Source organism: Panthera tigris, chromosome A2, assembly GCF_018350195.1.
Source record: "Panthera tigris isolate Pti1 chromosome A2, P.tigris_Pti1_mat1.1, whole genome shotgun sequence".
Taxonomy (NCBI): Eukaryota; Metazoa; Chordata; class Mammalia; order Carnivora; family Felidae; genus Panthera; species Panthera tigris.
This window is the reverse complement of record NC_056661.1, coordinates 166,224,557-166,246,236: the sequence shown is the minus strand read 5'-3', so window position 1 is coordinate 166,246,236 and position 21,680 is coordinate 166,224,557. Positions and strand designations below refer to the sequence as shown.

The 21,680-nt window shown below is 44.9% G+C and overlaps 1 protein-coding gene across 2 annotated transcripts in view; it reads right to left on the bottom strand.

Annotated features, from left to right (window-relative positions):
• UBE3C (ubiquitin protein ligase E3C) overlaps positions 1-21,680 on the bottom strand; it is a 120,551-nt gene that overhangs the window by 58,817 nt on the left and 40,054 nt on the right. The window contains exons 9-13 of one of the 2 annotated variants that reach the window (XM_042976461.1): positions 20,568-20,722; positions 16,877-17,064; positions 6,506-6,592; positions 1,355-1,512; positions 973-1,205 (exon numbers count right to left, since the gene is read on the bottom strand). In XM_042976461.1, the coding sequence (XP_042832395.1) occupies positions 973-1,205; positions 1,355-1,512; positions 6,506-6,592; positions 16,877-17,064; positions 20,568-20,722 (821 nt within the window). The remainder of the gene's footprint in view (positions 1-972; positions 1,206-1,354; positions 1,513-6,505; positions 6,593-16,876; positions 17,065-20,567; positions 20,723-21,680) is intronic. The other variant, XM_042976467.1, reaches the window with a different exon arrangement.

Below are 21,680 nucleotides of genomic sequence, written 5' to 3'. Positions count from 1 at the left end.
AAAGACCTGGAGGGACAGCTGATGATTTGAGCCGCACATTAGCGCGCGAGGGGTCGCGGGTATCAAACGGACTGTAAATCCAGCATTCAATTTGGAAAATGCACTTCTTCTGCTCCCACTCCCTTAATGAGCGATTTTAGCTGACTGGATGTGTTTGCTGCAGAAATTTCATGGCAAGTCAAGCACCCTTTATCTTTTCTTTTTTTCTACCCTCAGTGATACTCGCACCGGTGGGGATTTCCTGCCAGCATTCCAGCCGCAGCAACCCGTAACTTCTCTTTGGGCATGGGTAAAAATGAAGATATCCTAAAATAATTTACATGCAACTTACATTACATTAATGACTTTACCACACCTTTTTTTTTAAATGTTTTTTTTTGTTGTTGTTGTTTTTAATTTTTGAGAGAGAGACAGAGAGAGAGAGAGAGAGAGTGTGAGCAGGGGAGGGGGCAGAGAGAGGAGACACAGAATCCGAAGCAGGCTCCAGGCTCTGAAGTGTCAGCACAGAGCCCGACGTGGGGCTCGAACTCACGAACCATGAGATCATGATCAGAGCCGAAGTCGGAGGCTTAACCGACTGAGCCACCCAGGTGCCCCTTATCCCACCTTTCTTAATCAATTTCTCAAGAGATTAAAAAAAAAAAATCTGTAAGAGATCTTTTGGTGAAAAATGAAAATGAAAATACTTTAAAATTTTATTTATACTTCATCCGGTCACTGAAAGTACTTAGGGCAACTTATAAATGATGCATGTAACAATGTAAAAACAAGGTTTTAAAAGAAGGCAAAAGTAAAATGAAAATGAATTTTCTTCATTTAAAAAAGTTTTGCAAATTAAGAACGATGCCGGATGCAAACCTGTCCTTCTGTTTTTATGAAATGAGTCAAGTCAGGACACGTTTGTACATTGTGTGACCTCCTAAACACACACACACACACACACACACACACACACACCCGCATATCCTATACCTTAAATAACTGAATCCATCGCTTCTGTTCCATTTGTATACACTGTTGCATTTCAGAATTAGTCGTAACCCCAATACTTTGAAATGCTGTAATATACTCTTCTCGAACTTCTGGCTTGGTTTCTGGATAAGCCAACTTGATGATCCCTAGGCATGCATCTCGAAGGCAGCGAGACAACATTATCAGCTCTTCTAGGGTAAAAGGCATCATGGACGATTGTCTCTGACCTACAACTGAGAAACACAGTTCAATATTCTATCATACTTGTTTTTTCTCATTTCTCAACACAGTGAGAGGCTTAAGAGGTTTAAAACTTTTCTATCATCTATGAAAACAGACAGGCAGTGAAGCCAAAAAAACCCAGATTCCTCAAAACTCTTACCTTCTATGGGGTCCCCAAAGAACTCACTGTCATGTATGGAAATCAGCGAGTGACTGAACAAAGAGCTGAACAGGTAGAAGAGAGGGATGATTCGATTGGAGTCTTCCAAAGACATAGGGGAGCCCCGAGATATCACCTGGAGCAGTGGCACCATCGACCTTGAAATGGGAGCAAAAAGAACCACTATGACTTTAAGGTTAGTTTTCATTTGGGAATGAGTTAAGACACGCCGTCAGACAAGCATAATCAGGGAAAATAACATTCCCATTAGCAACTGAACTACTTCAAGGGAAGGCAAGTCCTTCTAATAACATGGGTTCGTAAATAACTCAAATTAAAAAGCAGGACACAACCCACCACTCCTTACTAATGTTCCTGCCACCGTGATCAACTGGACGAATCCAGTCACCGAGCGAGCCAGCGGTCCCCAGAGAGAGGTCATAGTAAGTAACGCCACTATTAAAGACACAGACTTTATTTCTAGGTTGAAAAGCGTCCCCTTTGTCCCCTCTCTACTTAACGGATTTAACAAAGTATCAAGTTGGTCTCATGAAAAATTTACCCAGTGACTTACATTTGGGAACATTCAAAACGGCCGAGTATTGAACCCTGACCAGAACCTTCAGGAATAAAGGTTCCCCTCTTCTGGGCTGGGCCTTGTTTCCACTCCGCCAGTTTCCTCATCAGCTCCCGTGAGCGCCCCTGCCTGTACCAGGAGGGCTGATCTCAAGTAAGGCCGTCTGCGGGGCGCCCCGGAGTCTCTGTCACGGGTCAGGAGCTGAGAGCTACTACATTTACTTCTGCCACCTGGAACCTGTTCCGTCCTCTCTTGGTCAAATGTGGCCCCTTGTCCTGCTGACCATCCAGTGAACGGAGGGTCACGTGTAAGCACTCCCGCGTCTATCGAGCCCCACGGTCCCCTCAGCGTGTCCCGCCAACCCTGAACAGGCAGGTGTCGTGCGTGATCACCGGCTCATCTTCATCCACGTACATTTATATTCAAACACTTATTTCCACAAAAGCACAGGTGTGAATCAGGTGAAATGTGACCAGGAATAAGGAGCCACAAATTACCAACCGGTTGCCCACCACTGCCAAGTTACGTGAGAGCCCGAAGCAGAAGGTAAGGCCAGGCAAATGTACTGTTATTCCTAGTGGGGCTCCGGTGAGCTGGCCTGAGCGGCCTGGAGCGTCAGGGTGTCCACGGGGCCCACTTCAGGGGACAGCACCGCCACCAGCAGGGCCGTGAGAACAGGGACCCAGATGTGTAGCGTGAACTCTGCCGTCCCGCAGAAGAAACACAGCCTGAGCGAGCCGTCCTGCTGTGTGTACCCACAGCACTCGACAGCAGCTCGGTGAAGTGATGGATGTAAGGGGTGTGTCCAAAATAAAAACGCAGTGAGGACGTGCCACAAGGGACAGAGTACAAGCATCCTACCTTGTGGCCAAAGCCAGATGACAAAGAAAGGCTCTTTATGTTAGGATACAAGAGGCATGGGGGTGCCCTTTGAACCGGCCAGTCCTCCTCCTCCCCAGGGACTCCCCCCCCCCCAAACCTAGTCCTGGGCCATTCACACAGTAAAATCGTGCTGACGTACAGCAGGAAGAAAGTTTAACGTCACATGTTTTGTTGTAGTAATAAAAATGGATTGTATCTTTTGGTTCCCTTGCAGAGCTCCCCAAAGAACAGATGACAGTGACGGGCAGATGCTATTTTGGGGGACACGGGACAGGTTGAGTTCAGGGCTACAAGGTGGAGAAGGTATTTCCTGAACCTGGAAGAGTGAGACACCAGCTTCCAGCTGTTAGCCTGTCAGCAGTCCCCACCCTTAATCGCCACCACCGGTCACGCACGTATGCGCCAGCACACGTAAGATGCTGACACGCGTTCCCTAAAGGAGAGGAGGGCAATTATTCAACATGAGCTGCTTTTTTCTCCTTGACCCCCATAAGGTAAGCAAAAGGAATGAATCATCTTCATTTTAATGACAGAAACTGTGGCTGGCAAGAAGGGTCAGATGTGTGCCTCTGGTCCCCTCCAGCAGACACGTTTCTTGATTCTCCGCTGACCATTCTTTTGGCCGTAAACACTGACTCAGGTATTCCTCTAAAAACAGGTCAATCACAAAGACTTATGTGCAAATAAAAAGTCCATAATTTACTGTAATGGAAAAGACACTGGTTCAGAACTTGGAGAGCTGGTTGCCACAGGAGCATCGCTGGGGCCATGGGTGACCCCTCCCCTCTGGACACGCCCTCTGGACGAGGCTCCCACCCCGGGCTGTAGCAACCACTCCTCTTGGATCAAGGTTTCTCTGCTACAGAAGTTTCTACTGAATGCTTTCCTGCCTAAAATGAGGTTGGTTTTTTAATATTTTTTTTTATGGCTTTGGTGGAAGGTTTATTGTTGTTCTTTGTTTTCTTAACAAAAAAGGTAGGGAAGGAGCACCTGGCTGACTCAGTTGGTAGAGCATGCTAAAGTATTTTTTTAAGTTTATTCATTTTGAGGAGGGCGAGAGGGAGAACATGCACGGGGGAGGGGCAGAAAGGGAGACAGAGAGAGAAACCGAAGCCAGCTTCATGCCGTCAGCGCAGAGCCTGACTTGGGGCTCGATCCCATGAACTATGAGGCCATGACCTGAGCCGAAATTGAGAGACGCTTAACCAACTGAGCCACCCAGGCCCCTCACCTAAAATAAGTTTTAAGAGCACTGCTTAGACTACTGCCAGTACTGCTTACTACTGGTGTCAGTGTGACAAGAATTCATAACAAGAACAGTCCCCACAGAGTTAGAGACAATGAGGCACCACGCCAGCCTCGGGGTCAGAGAAATGACCGCCCAGGCCGTGACCCGGCAAAGCCCCTCATGCGACAGTGAAGGGATGTCTCACAACAAAGACAAGCCAGCCAGCCACGTGGTCGTTTGGGGTCAGCTGCACCCCAACCACCCAGGAGCCTGTGAGGTCGCAGACCCCTGGGCTTCTAACCCAGGCCGGCGAGACTCGGGGGTCACAGAAATGTACGGTTTCACACGCTCATCATGACCCTTAGAACTCAGAGGTCCCAGCGGAAGTCTTGTTATGAAACGATTTCCCAGCTAACTCAATGCCATTTTCAGGAAAATCAGGTATTTAAATTTTAAATTTTACTCCAATGGTAAATTCAAGAAACTTACAGATTATTAACACAATCCTAGTACGTATCCCATCATAAGTTTCTTGAGGGACTTCAATTCAATATGGAAAATGAAACCCAAATTCTCCAACCGGCTTCTAAGAAATGAGTTTTAAAACTTTTGTGAAATTCACCAACTTATAAAGTAGTATTAGCAGTTTACTATAATTAATAACACCTCATTTTCCTTCACACCACGACCCCACCTCCTTACAAGCCAGACACTGTGCACCCCAGGCGGCCGTCAGGCACAGCGCGGGCCGGGGCAGGTCGCTAAGCTGAAACACTCGGAGCCCGAAGATCACTTCCTGCCCCAGCGATCCCTGATCTTTTGCGTTAAACAAACCTGTCATGTGCCAAGGCCGGCACAGCCGTAAGTGGCTGAAAGGCACCAAAAAACGAAACCAAACACACATGAAAGCCCTACATTTTTATCTGAGAAGGAAAGGATGTAAAAGAATTTCTCTAGACACTAAGGCATCCAAGGTTCTCTCCCTTCTCGGCCGCTCCTCCCTGTTCATGTCACCTCTAGGAGTGTCATCAGCTGCTGTGGGATCATTATAAGCTCCCTCTGCTCACTCCAGATGCAGTAACATTAAACGAAGAAAACCAAGTATGTCACTCAAGGTAAAACTATCAACGAACTGACATCCCCTCTTATTGTAAGACTAGCTTGTACAGATGCCTCGCATACGGTCTCCTGCTGCCCAGGAACTGACCGGGAGACAAAGGCAGCAAACGTGGTCGTCCTTTCTCTGTGTGTCACCACCTGACACCTCACAGACCAGCCCGGTGCATGTCTGCATTTTGGGCACCTCATCCTCACTCACCAAAAACTGTTTCAACTTCCTGTCGAAGGGAGGGGAGGGGAGGGGAGGGGAGGGGAGGGGAGGGGAGGGGAGGGGAGGGGAGGGAAGGGAAGGGAAGGGAGGGAGGGGAAGGGAAGGGAAGGGAAGGGAAGGAAAAGGGCAGGGTGGGGCGGGCGGAGAGAGACAGAGAGAGGCGGGCAATGCCAAGGCAATGCCTTCCAAACTCTCGCCCTGAAGGTGAGATGTGTCTGTCCTTCGTCAGACAGGCCAGACAGGCTGCAGGCCGCTGTAACTGCCAGCACAGTGAGCTGCATTCTGGAAGTGCAGTCTCTGGTTGCCTGAGCCACATGCTTCGTTTTCGCTGTTACGGCAGAGGGGGGTTGGCAGAGAGGGGTTGGCGCGGACTCCTGATGGAGGAGAGATTCGATGGGACGCTAGGCTATGTCAGCTCACCATGAAGGATGTGTGAACATTAAATTTTCTGCTTCGTACACATCCAATTAAAATGTGTATATTAAAGATTCTAGAACTTAAGTCACATGCCGATTCATATAAGAAAAATCATGGGGGAGGGGAAGAAAAAAAGAAGTTAGGGAGGGAGGGAGCCAAACCATAAGAGACTCTTAAAAACTGAGAATAAACTGAGGGTTGATGGGGGGTGGGAGGGAGGGGAGGGTGGGTGATGGGCATTGAGGAGGGCACCTGGTGGGATGAGCACTGGGTGTTGTATGGAAACCAATTTGACAATAAATTTCATATTTAAAAAAAAGAAAGAAAAACCTAATTACACAAACAAAAGTTTCAAAAAGCAACTTCTATAATATTTTACGTTTTAATGTCTGTAATGGTGTTAAATTTGCTTCAGCTCTATATTTTCACTATCAAAAATATATGAAAGTCATATGGAGCAAAGAAATATCAACCCTGTGGTTTAAAAAACATGACTAGGATTTTAAAAACAAATGTACTTTCAAATAAAGCCATCCGCTGAATATATACAGATAACTGTAAATTAGGCATTAATTTCTTTTTATAAAATTGAGACCATCTAGAATTTTTCTTACATAAAATAGTACTTTAAAATACCATCTTACAATATCTTTATTAGGCCACGACTTCCCATGTGCTTCAAGTTAAGCTCAATTTATAAGTCCACGTAGCACATACCCTGTGATCGTCCGTGTTGCCATAGAAGATATGAGAAACCACAGGTGTCTCAGAAACCTGGCATTAAAGGCTAAACTGTAGAGAAGCCTAAAAAGGAATGGGGGTAAAAAAGTGAGAATAAGTTTGTATTCGTTCAATATATTTCTTCAAAATTAAAGAAGGCTATAAACAAAAGATAAATGTACAATTCAGAAAATGTCTGTATTAACCCACAAACAGCATGCTTCCCACCCCAGGCTGCTTGCTGAGTGTGACCGGGAGTCACTGGTGAGTCCCAGACGCCATCGGTCCACGTGCATGCTCCAGAGCAACGGTCCTGCACCAAGAGAAGGACACGGGCTGCTTCAGAGCAAATACCACGTGTTACTAATGTATATTTAACATTTTGAAACCGCTGCCTCGTTTTAAGTCATCATTCTTGAAACAAACATATAAATACATGTTTTTTAACGTTAACTAACATGTCAAAATTCAAATGGGGCGCCTGGGTGGCTCCGTCGGTTAAGCATCAGACTTGATTTCGGCTCAAGTCATGATCTCACGGTTCGTGGGATCAAGCCCCACACGGGGCTCTCCCTGCCTTTCCCCTCCCTGCATGTGCGCACGCGCACACACACTCTCAAAACAAGTAAACAAACAAAAATAAATAAAAGTATATTTTAAAGGTTTTTAAAAACCCTCCGTATAATATCGACTTGATTAAAAAGCCTAAAAACCTTTGGGGATAAAGGCAGAGGCTTACCGAACTCTAACTCCATGGTGCACAGTGCCTGTGTGTAATAGGACATACTTGCTCATCACAGTGTTTTAATCAGAAAAAAACTTGCATAAAACAGTTGTAGAAGTGTAGGAGTCAAAAATTAAATTTCAAACTTGTGGGACTAAATGACAGTAGAAATGGCTTAGGACAGTAGGAAAACAGGGTTTTAAGAAAGGAATGTCCCCTTACTTTAGAATCATCTTAGAACAAGAAAGCAGAAGGGCAAAAACAAAGGTGGTTTTTGCAGAACCAAGGAAAATAAACGTGGTCAGCGGCATGAGAGGACACGTCAGGGAGGATTCTGGAAGGAGAACGTGCGGATGAAGCTCCTAGGAGAGCAGAACCCCACGTTTCAAGTGCCTGTGGACCAAGCACCAGTCCTACGCCTGTTGGCTGGGGTGCCAAAGCTGACACTGAGTCACCTCCGAGCCGGAATCCGACCCCAATTTGTCAAGCCGGCTCGTGGCAAGAACCAGTGCCAGACTCCGGAGTAACAGAGGGCCCTTCGGTCCCTCAGGGGTGTGGCCACAAGCCCCAGCGGCCCCCTGAGACCACTTCTACTTCTCCTCATAAGAAACGACCACGAACAATGAGGGGCGCCTGGGGGGGGGGGGCTGTCGGTTAAGCGTCCGACTCTTGATTTCAGCTCAGGTCATGATCCCACGATTCGTGAGATCGAGCCCCAGGTCGGGCTCTGCGCTAATGAAGAGAGCTCTCTCTCCGGGTGCTCCCTCCCCCCTGCCCCTCCCCGGCTCATTCTCTCTCTCTCTCTCTCTCAAAACAGATAAATAAGCTTAAAAAAATAGTGCCTGCTCCATCTCTGAGATATTTAAAATGCTTACCACACACCTAACACGTGAAGAGTGTTAAATGTTGACTTTCCTGCCTTTATGGACTTTCACAGACTATGAAGGATGTCCAAACAACCACATGTAAAACAAAGAGAGAAAAAAGCTACAAAAAACCCAAACTTACAGCATAGAAGAATTCTAGAAGGTCATATTTGCTCGCCTTGTTAGTTCTTTCAAAAATACATTATCTAGTGTAATTTTACTGATAGCAACAAGATTACTTAAAATCGTGTTAAATATAAATACTGAAACTCAAGCACGTCAGAAATGTGAGAGATTCCGTATTTTCACCTGGTGTCTCCTTTGCTCTTCTCTCTTAAGAGCAACACAACGACACAGCCAAAGAGCATTGGCAATACTTCCTGCTATCTTCCCACAGACACCCAGACTTAACACCCTGGGACAGATCTCCAGATACGAGGTGTGCACACACAAGCAGAAAGGCGCTCTCCCAGCACACCGTCTGACAGCGCAGTCCCCCTTACGACTATCATTACCAACTTTCCACACAAAGATCTATGCTTCTGAGACACCATTTTAATGGCCACATAGCAAACGCTGTGTTTCAGATTTAACTTTGAAAGAACTGCATTACCTAAATTAATCAGTAGGCAAAAATAAAACAAATCATTAAACACGTTTATGAATTACAGAGGTGCCTGGGTGGCTCAGTCAGTTAGGCGTCTGACTCTAGATTCCAGCTCAGGGCATGATCTCCCGGTTGTGAGGGCTCCTCGCTGACAGTGAGAAGCCTGCCTGGGATTCCCCCGCCCTGCTCACACTCTCTCGCGCTCTCTCAAAATAAATAAATAAACATTTTACGGAAACATTTTTATAAATCACTGAAGGTTATTCAGTTTGGGGCTTTACTGCTAAAAGGTAAGGAAGTAACATGCTTTTTATGTAAACTGGGATATATTCCAAATTACCCATGAAGTTTTATTCAGCTGAGATAAACCTACGAGTTAATTAGTAAAGGGCAACATTTTCAACCCAGGTCATAAATTCAGGCCTGTTGTCTGCAGGACTATTAAGTTATTAAAGAGGACACAGTGGGGGACACCAGCTCACACACAGGCAGGAAAGGCATTCTCAGACACCTCCTCCGCACATAAAGGTGTCACAGGTAAAAGAAATATGACGAGTCACCACCCAGAGTCCATTCGCCTCTTGTAGACACAGGAACAGACGTAGCGCTTTTCCTGCTGAAAGTATCACGTTATTGACAAGAGCAGTATTAAAATACATACGTAACGTTTCACCCCCGAGAAAATATAGGATTGAAAATAAATTCTAAATTTCCTTAATTATTATAAAAGTTTTAAGGCGTATTTCAGTTTGAGGCAACTTGCCAAAAAAGTCTTCTTCACAAACTGAAAACTCCGAATCAAGAGAAGCTTCAGGCATGCAGCTCTATTAACGTTCCAGTGCTAAGACCACACAGGTTTACACAGACCGTTCCCCTCTTCCTGACAACTGCTTTTGTTGAAAATTGAACAGACTGAACTTTCCCTCATACTACAGTCTCATTAAAATGGGGGAAGGGGCGCCTGGGTGGCTCAGTCGGTTAGGTGTCCGACTTCAGCCCAGGTCATGATCTCACAGCTCGTGGGTTCGAGCCCCGCATCGGGCTCTGTGCTGACAGCTTAGAGCCTGGAGCCTGCTTCGGATTCTGTGTCTCCTTCTCTCTGCCCCTCCTCTGTTCCTGCTCTCTCTCTCTCTCAAAAATAAACAAACATCAATAAATAAAATAAAATAAAATAAAATAAAATAAAATAAAATAAAATAAAATAAAATAAAATAAAACTGGGAAAACAGCATTAATGACCTTCAGTGCTTTCCTTATCATTCCTTAACACCACTCTTAAAAAATACACTCAAGAAGATCAACATAGCCTTCATGTATGCTTTTGCCAAGTTGACTTGTATTTCCTGTGAATCAATTATCACTCATAAAAATTTAGAAAATCCTTAGAAGTTTCAAAACTCACTTACTGCTAAATTTGACCAAATCAACACCACTTGATTAACTGGATGTGTCTAACAATAACTACTATCAATTTCTTTATAATCTATACATGACTTCAAAATAGATTTAATAATAAAATCATTATGTGCTGAAATGTTTAGAAGCTCACAAATCTTATTTGACTTTCACAACAGAAAATTTTAACATGAATCAGTAGCAAATTAAATGTATTTATTATACAGAAAATATCATCGATAATAAAAGCAAGCATGAAGTCACAGGCAAAAAATAAATTTGTTTCTCTGTAGGGAGATAACCTCAGTATTTTCAAAAGAAATGATAAAAATTTATTTACAAAAACATGAATAGCATAATCTAAACTATAAAATAGAACACAAATCTGTTATTTTTTTCCACTGAAGTCATGTGCAGAATCATTCTATTTCAAATTATTACATATATGAGCTTATGAATCAGAGCTAAGGAGTGTGTTATCACACTCAGAAAACTGATGAGGCAACAGCCATGCATTTTCAGAGCACACAATTAGCTACATCACAACCATTAATAACATAAGACACAATTAAGCTGGCTCATTCTATTAGTTTTTCTTAGAAAAATCAAGCACAGGGGCACCTGGGGGGCTCAGTCAGTGGAGCATCCGACTTCAGCTCAGGTCATGATCTCACAGTTCATGAATTTGAGCCACACATCGGGCTTTGTGCTGACAGCTCAGAGCCTGGAGCCTGCTTCCGATTCTGTGTCTCCTCCCTCTCTCTGCCCCTCCCCCTTGCTTGTGCTCTCTCAAAAATAAATAAAATGTTAAAAAAAATTTATATATATATAAAAAAGAAAGAAAGAAAAATCAAGCACGTGTTGCAATAAAATTGATCTGGGAGGCCTTAGGATTTGATGTCTTTACAAGAAAACCACAGGCAAATTATAATATCAACCTTTGTGATCTCTAAGGCATTATCTTTAAAACTTCATTTCAAAGGTTTTAGAAATCCATGGAACAGGAGAGCTAAGCCCCAAGAACTAGCCCGTCTGCATACCCGGACTGTAAGCCCACCTCCTGACATCAGTACTTTACCAGAAGTATTGACCCTAAAATGAAAATTTCACTGCAAGCTGGAATTACAGGTGACATCTCACTAAATAACTCAGGAAGGCTTCTTTTTTTAAAAAAAAAAGGTTTATTTTATTCATTTTGAGAGAGACAGAGACAGCATGGTGGGGGGGGGGGCAGAGAGAGAGAGGGAGAGAGACAGAGGGAGAAAGAGAATCTGAAGCAGGCTCTGGACTGTCAGCGCAGAGCCCGATGTGGGGCTCAAACTCATGAACTGTAAGATCACGACCTGGGCCAAAACCAAGAGTCGAACGCTTGACCGACTGAGCCCCCCAGACGCCCCAAGAAGGCTTCTGACAGATGATCACCTTAGCACGAATCTAACAGACAATTCGGCCAGGAAAGATAAGGCACGGAGGGAAGAGGCATTTTGGACAGAGTCGAGCAGGGGCAAAAGGCGAGGGGCATGAAACTCGGTGGAGGCGAGGCCACACAAGCATGGTTGGGGCAAAAGCATTTTGTAGCTACAAATAAAGTTAGAGAGGTAACCGAACGTTCGATAAGGAAAGGATAATGAACAAATCCATAAACTATGGAATGTGAATTTTTCCTGAAAGCAAAGGGGACGCCAGGCGGACACCTGAGCCGGAGAGTAACAGGGTTGTGTCTCGGCGACACGGGGCACAGAGAATACAGCACTCACGCACCACAGGGACTGAATGCATGTGGGGGATTACCAAGAAAGGAGCGAATCCAAGCCCAGGCCACAGCAGCGCGGTCCAACGGAACTTTCTGCGATGCCGGAAAGGGTCTATGCCGCGCGATCCGATGCGGTGGCCGCTGGCCAGCCACACGTGACTACTGAGCGCTTGAAACGTGGCAAGCGGTGGGGTCGAGGAACTGGGTTTGTATTTTTATTTCATCTGAATTGAAGCGAAGTAGCCACATTTTGCTAGTGGCTCCCCAGCGTGAGCCCCAGATTTGGAGAAAAACGCTCAACTCAATCTGAGGCAGTGTAGAATGCGCTGAGGACAGCCCCCGTTAAGCAGTTCAACAGGAGTCTGGAGTTCCCAAACGTGGCTGAAGCCACTTCTATCACTCAGAGAAGCAAATAAGCAGGACAAAACTGAGGAAGTGAAGAGCAAAAGAAGTGAGTCAAAGAAGTTCAGGAAACGCTGAAACACAGAGACAAAGAGCCGCCCGCGGAGGAAACGGAGAAAAAGCCCAGCAGCAAAGGAAACCTCCCGAGAACAGCATCTGTGAAGGTGATGGGTGAAGCAGGTTCAGGAAGAAAGAGGAGGAGGGGCAGACGCCATGCAGAGGGTCACGGGAGGGGGGGACGCTGGAGGGGCGGTGGGGTGTCTCCGCTCGGCGGGGGGAGGCGCGGCCACCGATGGGCAGAAGGGCACCGTCCTCGGCTCGCCCCGCGACGCTTCCGAACGACGGAACTCCATTCGATGAAAACACTGACCCGCCGGCCACCAGGCCAGGTTCGGAGTCAGCCAGGTTGGAGCCGGGCGCTGGACACTGGCCGCCCCCAAGCGTCCACTTAATGCTCACTTTGCTGGGCTTACTTCTCTGGATACTGGGAGACTGACTTCTTTCTTTTCCCTCTCACCACACGGCCACTCAGTATTCACTCATATTAAAAAGAGTGAATACATTTTCTTTCTTAAGATTTTATTTTATCTTTATTTTTTAATTTTAATATTTATTTATTTTTGAGACACAGAGACAGAGACAGAGAGAGAGTGTGAGTGGGGGGAGGGGCAGAGAGAGAGGGAGACACAGAATGCGAAGCAGGTTCCAGGGTCCGAGCTGTGAGCCCAGAGCCCGACACGAGGCTCGAATTCACGTGCTGCGAGATCATGACCTGAGACGAAGTCGGTCGCTCAACCGACTGAGCCACCCAGGCGCCCCAAAGATTTTATCTTTAAGTAATCTCTATACCCAACGTGGGGCTTGAACTCACGACCTGGAGATCAACAGTTGCACACTCCACTGAGTCAGCCAGGCACCAAGAATACATTTTCTTAAGGAAAAACTAGTTTTACATCCAAATATTTATTCGAATTCCCAAGTCCACTGGTAAGATTTACAAATTTTCTCTCATAAAAGTCGGTGGCAAACTCATTTATTATGGCGTTGTTAAAAATTTAAGTAATTCGGGGTGCCTGGGTGGCTCAGTCGGTTAAGCGTCCGACTTCGCTCAGGTCACCATCTCGCGGTCCGTGGGTTCGAGCCCCGTGTCGGGCTCTGGGCTGATGGCTCGGAGCCTGGAGCCTGCTTCCGATTCTGTGTCTCCCTCTCTCTCTGACCCTCCCCCGTTCATGCTGTGTCTCTCTCTGTCTCAAAAATAAATAAACGTTAAAAAAAAAAAAATTAAAAAAAAAAAAAATTTAAGTAATTCACATGACCTGGAACTCAAAACCGTATCAGAAAGAAATGGCAAAAAGTCCGTGCTGCCCCCGCCTTGGTCCCCAAAGCACAGCCAGACATGTGAATACTCATTTTTGTGAACTTCCTGTGTACGCGTCCAAGACTTTTCACGCAAATACAAAAATACATTCCTCCTTTTTCCACATTTCTGACACAAAAGTAGGTTATTATTTATATTCTGTATCTTCCTTTTTTTCACTTGAACATATACCTTGGAAATCTTTCCACATCAATGTAAAAAGGGCTTTCATATTCCTCTAACATCCTGACAATCAGAAGAAAAAGAAGAAAAAAAAGAAAAAGAAGAAAAAAACCCAACATCCTGACAATCAACATTAAACAGAAATTAAGACTGCAAATCCCAACCTTGAAAACAGGAGGGATTTATACAAGCCTGGGAGGCGCTGAGAGTGAGTTATCGGCCCTGGAATTTACTAATCATCTTTTAAATACCTTAAAACAACAACAACCCACAAAACCTGAAAGCAGTTAAAATCTACAACAGTTAGAGTAAGCCTATTTGCTTTCATGAGCTAAGAAAAACATTCTAAATACTTAAAACCTAATATATTTAAACCATAAATAAAATTCCTAGAGTAGTTTCTTAGAGGAAATAGGTGCTGTACTCATAAAAAAGGCTACGTATAAAGCTCCTTTACCCATTAAACACCTTTTGGAAACAGCTCACCAGCGAACCTCAGAGCAGGGCACTGGTGCATTTAACTCCAGTAATTACTGTCCAAAGCCGTGGACTTTGTGCGACAATAAAAGCGAGCGTCCCAGCTCGGCTGCTATGATCCTCAGAACTCACATCCTGCTCTAATGCAATTAGCCTACAGAGAGCTAATTAGCTAACCGAGGGGTGGCGGTCTCACTGCCCTCCTACTTCCTCCAGCAGTAATAAACACCGGGGCTAAGACAGCACCTAATTAGCTGGCTGTGTTAGTGTTTACAAGGCAGTTTCAGCTGATGATGTGTTCTCTGCATACAGTTCATTTCAAAGAATGCTTTCCTAGCCAAAAGAAACAGCTCTTTTCATGTTACAGGACAGCATTTTACAAAACCAGGAGAGGATTCTTTAGGGTAACATAAATCGTCTGACATAACACAAGAGTTGCAGGCCGCTAGATGACACGGGTCCCTTAGCTCCTACCGGGGCCAGTGCGGATTTCTGCCCCGTACGCTCTGTTAAATACTTTTCTGTTACATTTTCAAGCAACCACTAACCTACCACTCAAAGTAAAGAAAAATGTTTCCAGATTATAGGCACGCTTACCTAAACACAAATCAGCCACATTTTAATTTGTATGTGTTGTTTTGTCCCTTCCAAAAGCTTATTTCAAAGTTTAGAAAAACAAAAATGTCAGAGTGCTGGAGTAAGTTGTCAAGGGCGAGCTGGTAAAAAGCCCTATAGGGAAGCCGAAGAGACATGTGACACACCGGGTCTACAATGCAGGCTTGAGTCCAATGGGTTTGTCTGTTTGTTTGTTTGAAATAGACTTTGTTTTATTTTTATTTATTTACTTTTAAACCTTAGGTTCAAATGCTTTTTTTGTAATATTTATTTTTGAGAAAGAGAGAGAGACAGACAGAAAGTGAGCAGGGGCGGGGCAGAGAGAGGGGGACAGAGGATCCCAAGCAGGCTCTGCACTGACAGCACAGAGCCTGACATGGGGCTTGAACTCAAGAACCGCAAGATCATGACCTGAGCAAGTCAGACGTTTAACTGACTGAACCACCCAGGTGCCCTTATTTTATTTTATTTTATTTTATTTTATTATTTCATTTTATTATTTCATTTCATTTCATTTCAGAGAGAAAGAGAGAGTGCGTGAGCAGGGGAGAGGGGCAGAGGTAGAGCCAGAGACGCCTAGGTAGGCTCCACACCTGGAGTAGAGCCCGATGTGGGGCCTGATCAATGACCCTGGGGTCATGACCTGAGCTGAAATCAAGAGCAGGACACTCAACTGACTGAGTCACCCAGGGGCCTTGAATCCAATGTCTAAAACAGGTGGCTAAGACTAAACTCCACTTTCGCTGCCAAGATACTCTAAAAAAACAAGCTTATTTACAGGCCACTTGAAAGCCTCACAGGCCAGGGAAACAGACTCACAAAGGATCAGTTGGTTTAGAAAAGAAAAACAAACTTTCGTTTTCCACAAAACGCCTGCACACTTGAATATTCTGTATCATATCTTATCAGAAAATAGCAGGCAGGGGCGCCTGGGGGGGTGCTCAGTCGGCTGAGTGTCTGACCCTTGATTTCGGCTCAGGTCACGATCTCACGGATCGTGAGTTCAAGCCCCGCGTCAGGCTGACAGCGTGTAGCCTGCGTGGGATCCTCTCTCCGTTCTCTCTCTGTCCCTCCCCTGCTTGCTCTCTTTCTCTCTAAACGTTTGGTAGAATTCCCCTAGAAAGCTATCCAGCCCTGGACTCTTGTTTTTTGGGAGATTTCTGATTACGAATTCAATTTCTTTACTGGTTACAGGTCTGCTCAAAGTTTCTATTTCTTCCTATTTCAGTTTTGATAGTTTATATGTTTCTAAGAATTTGTCCACTTCTTCCAGACTACCCAACTTATTGGCATATAATTGCTTGTAATATTCTCTTATTATTGTTTGTATTTCTGCTGTGTTGGTTGCGATCTCTCCTCTTTCATTCTTGATTTTATTTACTAGGGTCCTTTCCTTCTTCTTTTTGATCAAACTGGCTAGTAAGGGTTTATCAATTTTGTCAATTCTTTCAAAGAACCAGCTCCTGCTTTCACTGATCTCTTCTACTGTTTTTGTTTTTAATTTCAATAGCATTGATTTCTGGTCTAATCCTTATTATTTCCCGTCTTCTGATGGTTTGGAGTTTTATTTGCTATTCTTTTTCCAGCTCTTTAAGGTGTAAGGTTAATGTTCTCTCTCTCTCTCTCTCTCTCTCTCTCTCAAAATAAATAAATAAACTTTAAAAAACAGCAGATAAGGGGCACCTGGGTGGCTCAGTCGGTTAAGCGTCCGACTTCGGCTCAGGTCATGATCTCGCGATTCGTGTGTTCGAGCCCCACGTCGGGCTCTGTGCTGACACGACAGCTCGGAGCCTGGAGCCTGCTTCAGATTCTGTGTCTCCCTGTCTCTCTGTTCCTCCCCAGCTCACACTCTGTCTGTCTGTCTCTCAAACATAAATAAAGAATAAAACAACAACAGCACATAAAGCGGACACGGATGAAGCCCGGGCAACCCACCGGGGGAGGAAAGCGCACTTCGGTGCTCACACGGTGACCGCAGCGGAGACTTGCCTGACTTTGGGCACCGCCATCCGATGCTGCACCATAAGCGTGTGGCCGATGGACGCCATCAGAGCGAAGGCCTCCTCGCTGGCTGAGTCCCGCCAGACCAGGTTTAACAGGGTGTTGGTCTGCTGTTTCGTGTCCAACTTCTTCAGACACTCCTCTGTTATGTAAGGTACGGACAGCCTCCCATCCTCCTAAAACACACCAGATAAACTGCTCTAAGTGAACGACGTGTTATTAGAAATGACCCTCTACGCTCCCAACACACATAACATCTTACTTTACTTCAAGTAAAAATACAAAAGAGCCATTACCTAAAAGTTACCCACATCACAACGAACATTATCAATCTCTCTCCGAATCAAATTCTCCAGAGATCCGTAGTCACTATCTATCTTAGGCTCTAATTTTGCCCAGCATAACAACACAGGAACGGTAAATGCTCAGCTTTTGCCTACCGATGGGACAATATTTTCAGTACTGACATTTTAAGAAACGTTTATTTCATATTTTTAGACGCCATTGTACTAAGCATACATGTGTGGGAAAATATTCTCATGTGACAGAACCTCCACTTTAAATCATTTAGGAGATCACAGGCTAAGCAAAAATAGGGTATCAAAGAATTTCTTTCTTTCTATCTTAACTTCTTTAAAGATCTGATTCACCGATTAAAACCTGAACTGAGATGTTACGCATTTACCTATTTGGGGTATTAATCAAAGATATATCCTTGTTTCACAGATGTATGCATATATCCAAGTATATATTAATATGAACATACATACACAACACCGGATATTGTTGACTACCCTGCTTGGAAACTTAGACTGGTATAATTTATGTAATTTATAATCATCTACCAAATAAAACATTGCTTTAGATAAAAGTAATAAATTCTACCTGCCAACCTCAAATCTGTAAATAAGATGCACCTAATGAAAGGAGTTAGAGCATTGGTACTATTTAGTAGTGCACACATTTGAAGTAAATTACACACAAAGAACTGAACCAATTACACAGAAACCTAAGAGTCTATAAACAGTGAAGTCTGGGGGCGCCTGGGGGGCTCAGTCAGTTAAGCGTCCGACTTCGGCTCAGGTCATGATCTCACGGTTCATGGGTTTGAGCCCCGCTTTGGGCTCTGTGCCGACAGCTCGGAGCCTGGAGCCTGGAGCCTGCTTAGGATTCTGCGTCTCCCTCTCTTTCTGTTCCTCCCCTGCTCTCACTCTGTCTCTCTCTCTCTCTCTCTCTCTCTCTCTCTCTCAAAAATAAATAAAGATTAAAAAAAAATTTAAAAAAAAACAGTGAAGTCTGACTCTGGAAAAATCCTATTTGATCAAATTAGATTTTAAATAATTATCATAGGAAAGAAAAGGCAATGTATAAGCAGCCATCAGAAGATGTGACCCAAAAATAAAGATTTTAAGTCAGTCTGTAAGTACCTGGCCTACACCCGGGTCACTGGTTCTGAACCCAAATGTGGACAGGAAAGAAGTGATAATAACCAAGGCCAGGGAAAAATGAAGAGAAAAAGAGTGAAAAATAAACGGAAGTACAAAGTTATACATCTAATAAAATAGACCTTGAAACCCTCGTGTATTACACAAGAGAAATAAAGTGGAGTAAAATCCCCCCCCCCCCCGCCGAATGTAGGTAACAAAATCATCAAGCTGCACTTTTTACATATTATAAAACTGTAACCACGAGCAAGTGAGCTCAGTGTTTTCTGCTTCCTGTGTCTTCATATCCCACTGTCACGTCTGTGTCCCCAGTGAGGAGGGGTTTCCTAACATCCCTCCAGCAGACATAGCCCCATCCTTCACATAGGTACAAATTATATTGTGTATAAACAGCATTTTAATTTCACAGATTCTCTAGAAGGTAATTAAGCATTAAAAAAAATGTCTTCTATGGGGTGCCTGGGTGGCTCAGTCAGTTAAGCGTCCGACTTCATTCAGCTCAGGTCATGATCTCGCGGCTTGTGAGTTCCGAGCCCCCCGTCAGGCTCTGTGCTGACAGCTGGGGAGCCTGGAGCCTGCTTCCGATTCTGTGTCTCCCTCAGTCTCTGCCCCACCTACACTCACGCTCTCTCCCTGTCACTCAAAAAATGAATAAACGTTAAAAAAAATTTTTTTTAAGTGTTTTCTAGAAACAAAAGTTTTGGGGCGCCTGGGTGGCTCAGACGGTTAAGCGTCTGACTTCAGCTCAGGTCATCATCTCGCAGCTTGTGAGTTCGAGCCCCGCATCGGGCTCTGTGCTGACAGCTCAGAGCCTGGAGCCTGCTTCGGATTCTGTGTCTCCCCCTCTCTCTGCCCCGTCCCTGTTCATGCTCTGTGTCTGTCTCTCGATAGTAAATAAATGTTAAAAAAAAAAAAAATTTTTTTTTAAATAAAATGAAATTAAAATAAAAACAAAAGTTTTATCTATATTCCAGCTACAGAATCCCACTTTTTCTTTTTTTTACCGTAAGAAAAATTCACATTTTGGTGTGCAGTTCTGAGCTTGGACGGGTGCAGGAGTCCCAGCACCCACCGAAACATTCCGTTTGGCCCCTCTGTAACCAACCAGTCCTTCCCGCAGCCATAAGCTTAGGGCAATGACTAACGTGTGTGCTCGTACTGTTAGGACTGTTTTCACCTCTGCTAACAAAGCTATGTGTGTCCAGAAGGCAGTACTAACAAGCCTTTCACTGACTTCCCCTGGAAAACCCAACCACTCCTCAGTATATTCGTCCTGGGATTCCATTTGGTATTAATCAACAGGAAATTCCCTGACAAAAAAATACAGCGTTTAATTTAAACCTATTACAGCCATATCTCAAGTTATTTCAATTCTGTAAGAAGAGCAAAAGAGGCCAGCAGCAGATCTATCACTGAAGACATAAATCATGTGTATCATGCGAAGCTTTTTATTCCTTGGAAAGACACTGCAGATCATGCTGAGTAAGAAACAGGAGAAAAGGACTTACACTGCATGTGATGACGCACTCGCAATTCACTTTCAAATAAATCGTAACGCTTGCCATCCACCAAACTGGCAAAAATTAACGGGACACGTGACTTGGAGTTCACAAGACAGGGTAAGGGAGCACTTAACCTTTTTCTTCCCCTTGGGGTTGGGCGAAGGGTGAGGGGCAGCGGCTGCTGACGGGCCGGGCTTCTGAGCAGACCATGAAAAGGCTCTATCAGAGTGGTGGTGGCTGCACTTAGGTTAATATACTGAGAAATCACTGAACTGCACATCATTTTTTTAAAAGGGTAAATTTTATGGTAAAGTGTATCTCCATAAAGCTGCTATAAAAAAATTCTTAAAAATAAAACAGTGCTTGGTGCACAGTAAATGCCCTTCCCGAAAACTAGGAACTTAACCTTTCAATCCAACAATTTCAGCTCTAGGAAATATCTCCTAAGTAACAAGTTAATGCACAGCATGGCCTACTTTGCATGAAAACCCCACACGGACTTGTACGCAGGAGAAGGTGTGGAAGAACTATCCTCACTCCCTAATGGCCGGGACGGTGACCTCGGGAAGGACAGGGCGGCAGTGGAGGGGAAGGGACTTTTTCTGCAGCGGGAAGGTTTTACAAGAATGCTTCAGTGCAGGAGTCACGCACGAAGAAGAAGGACGGACACAAAGCTACGAGTGAGCTGGAAATCAGGGGGAGTGGTCTCCGACGCAGCCCCCGGGAGCTTACCGGAGCGCTCGGCTGCTTGTCCGCCTCTTCACTGTCGTCCTCCGAGTCGCTGGCCGGGTCCTGACAGCTTGTGCCGGCCGGCGACGCCGGCAGCCGAGACAGCGAGCTCTGGAGCACCCGCAGGTACACCAGCAGTCCTTCCTCAGAGAGGGTCCCTTTGCAAAACAGTCGACAGTAACGTTTTGTTAAAAGCAAGCAAAAATAAACTAGAAAACTCAGGTATCATTCTTCTTACATACACTCAGAGAGACATTTCTGACCAGAACGTATTAAAATTCTAGTAATTCAGGTATAGATGTATGTGTTCAAATACATCAGAAAAAGGTGCTATAATTCCAGAAGAGGCACATATTAGGAAGTTTGGCATGAATGGGATAACATCCCTATGCTCACAGTTCTCCCTCAACTTTTTTTTTCATGTTTTTATTTCTTTTTGATACAGAGAGAGACAGAGTGCGAGCAGGGGAGGGGCAGAGAGAGAGGGAGACATAGAATCCGAAGCAGGCTCCAGGCTCCAGGCTCCAAGCTGTCCAATGCTGGGCTCGAACCCACGAACTGCGAGATCATGACCTGAGCTGAAGTCGGACGCTGAACCGACTGAGCCTCCCAGGCGCCCCAGTTCTCCCTCAACTTTAAAATTCTTTTTAGTCTGTGTGGCCTCATAACATGTATCTGAATCAGACATTTTTTTTAAAGACTGTATTTTTTTTAAGTGTATTTATTTTTAATTGTTTCTTACTGTTTATTTTTGAGAGAGACAGAGACAGAATGCAAGTGGGTTAGGGGCAGAGAGAGAGGGAGACACAGGCTCCAGGCTCCAGGCTCCGAGCTGTCGGCACAGAGCCCGACACGGGGCTCGAACCCACGAGTTGTGAAATCACGACCTGAGCCGAAGTCGGACACTCAACCGACTGAGCCACCCAGGCGCCCCGAAGTTTATTTATTTTGAGAGGCAGAGAGGGAGAAAGCGAATCCCAAGCAGGCTGCGCATTGTCAGTGCAGAGCCTGACTTGGGGCTCGAGCCCATGAACTGTGAGATCGTGACCTGGATGCTCGACCAACTGAGCCCCCCAGGAGCCCTTCAAAGATTTTAAAATAACGTCTACAGTCAAC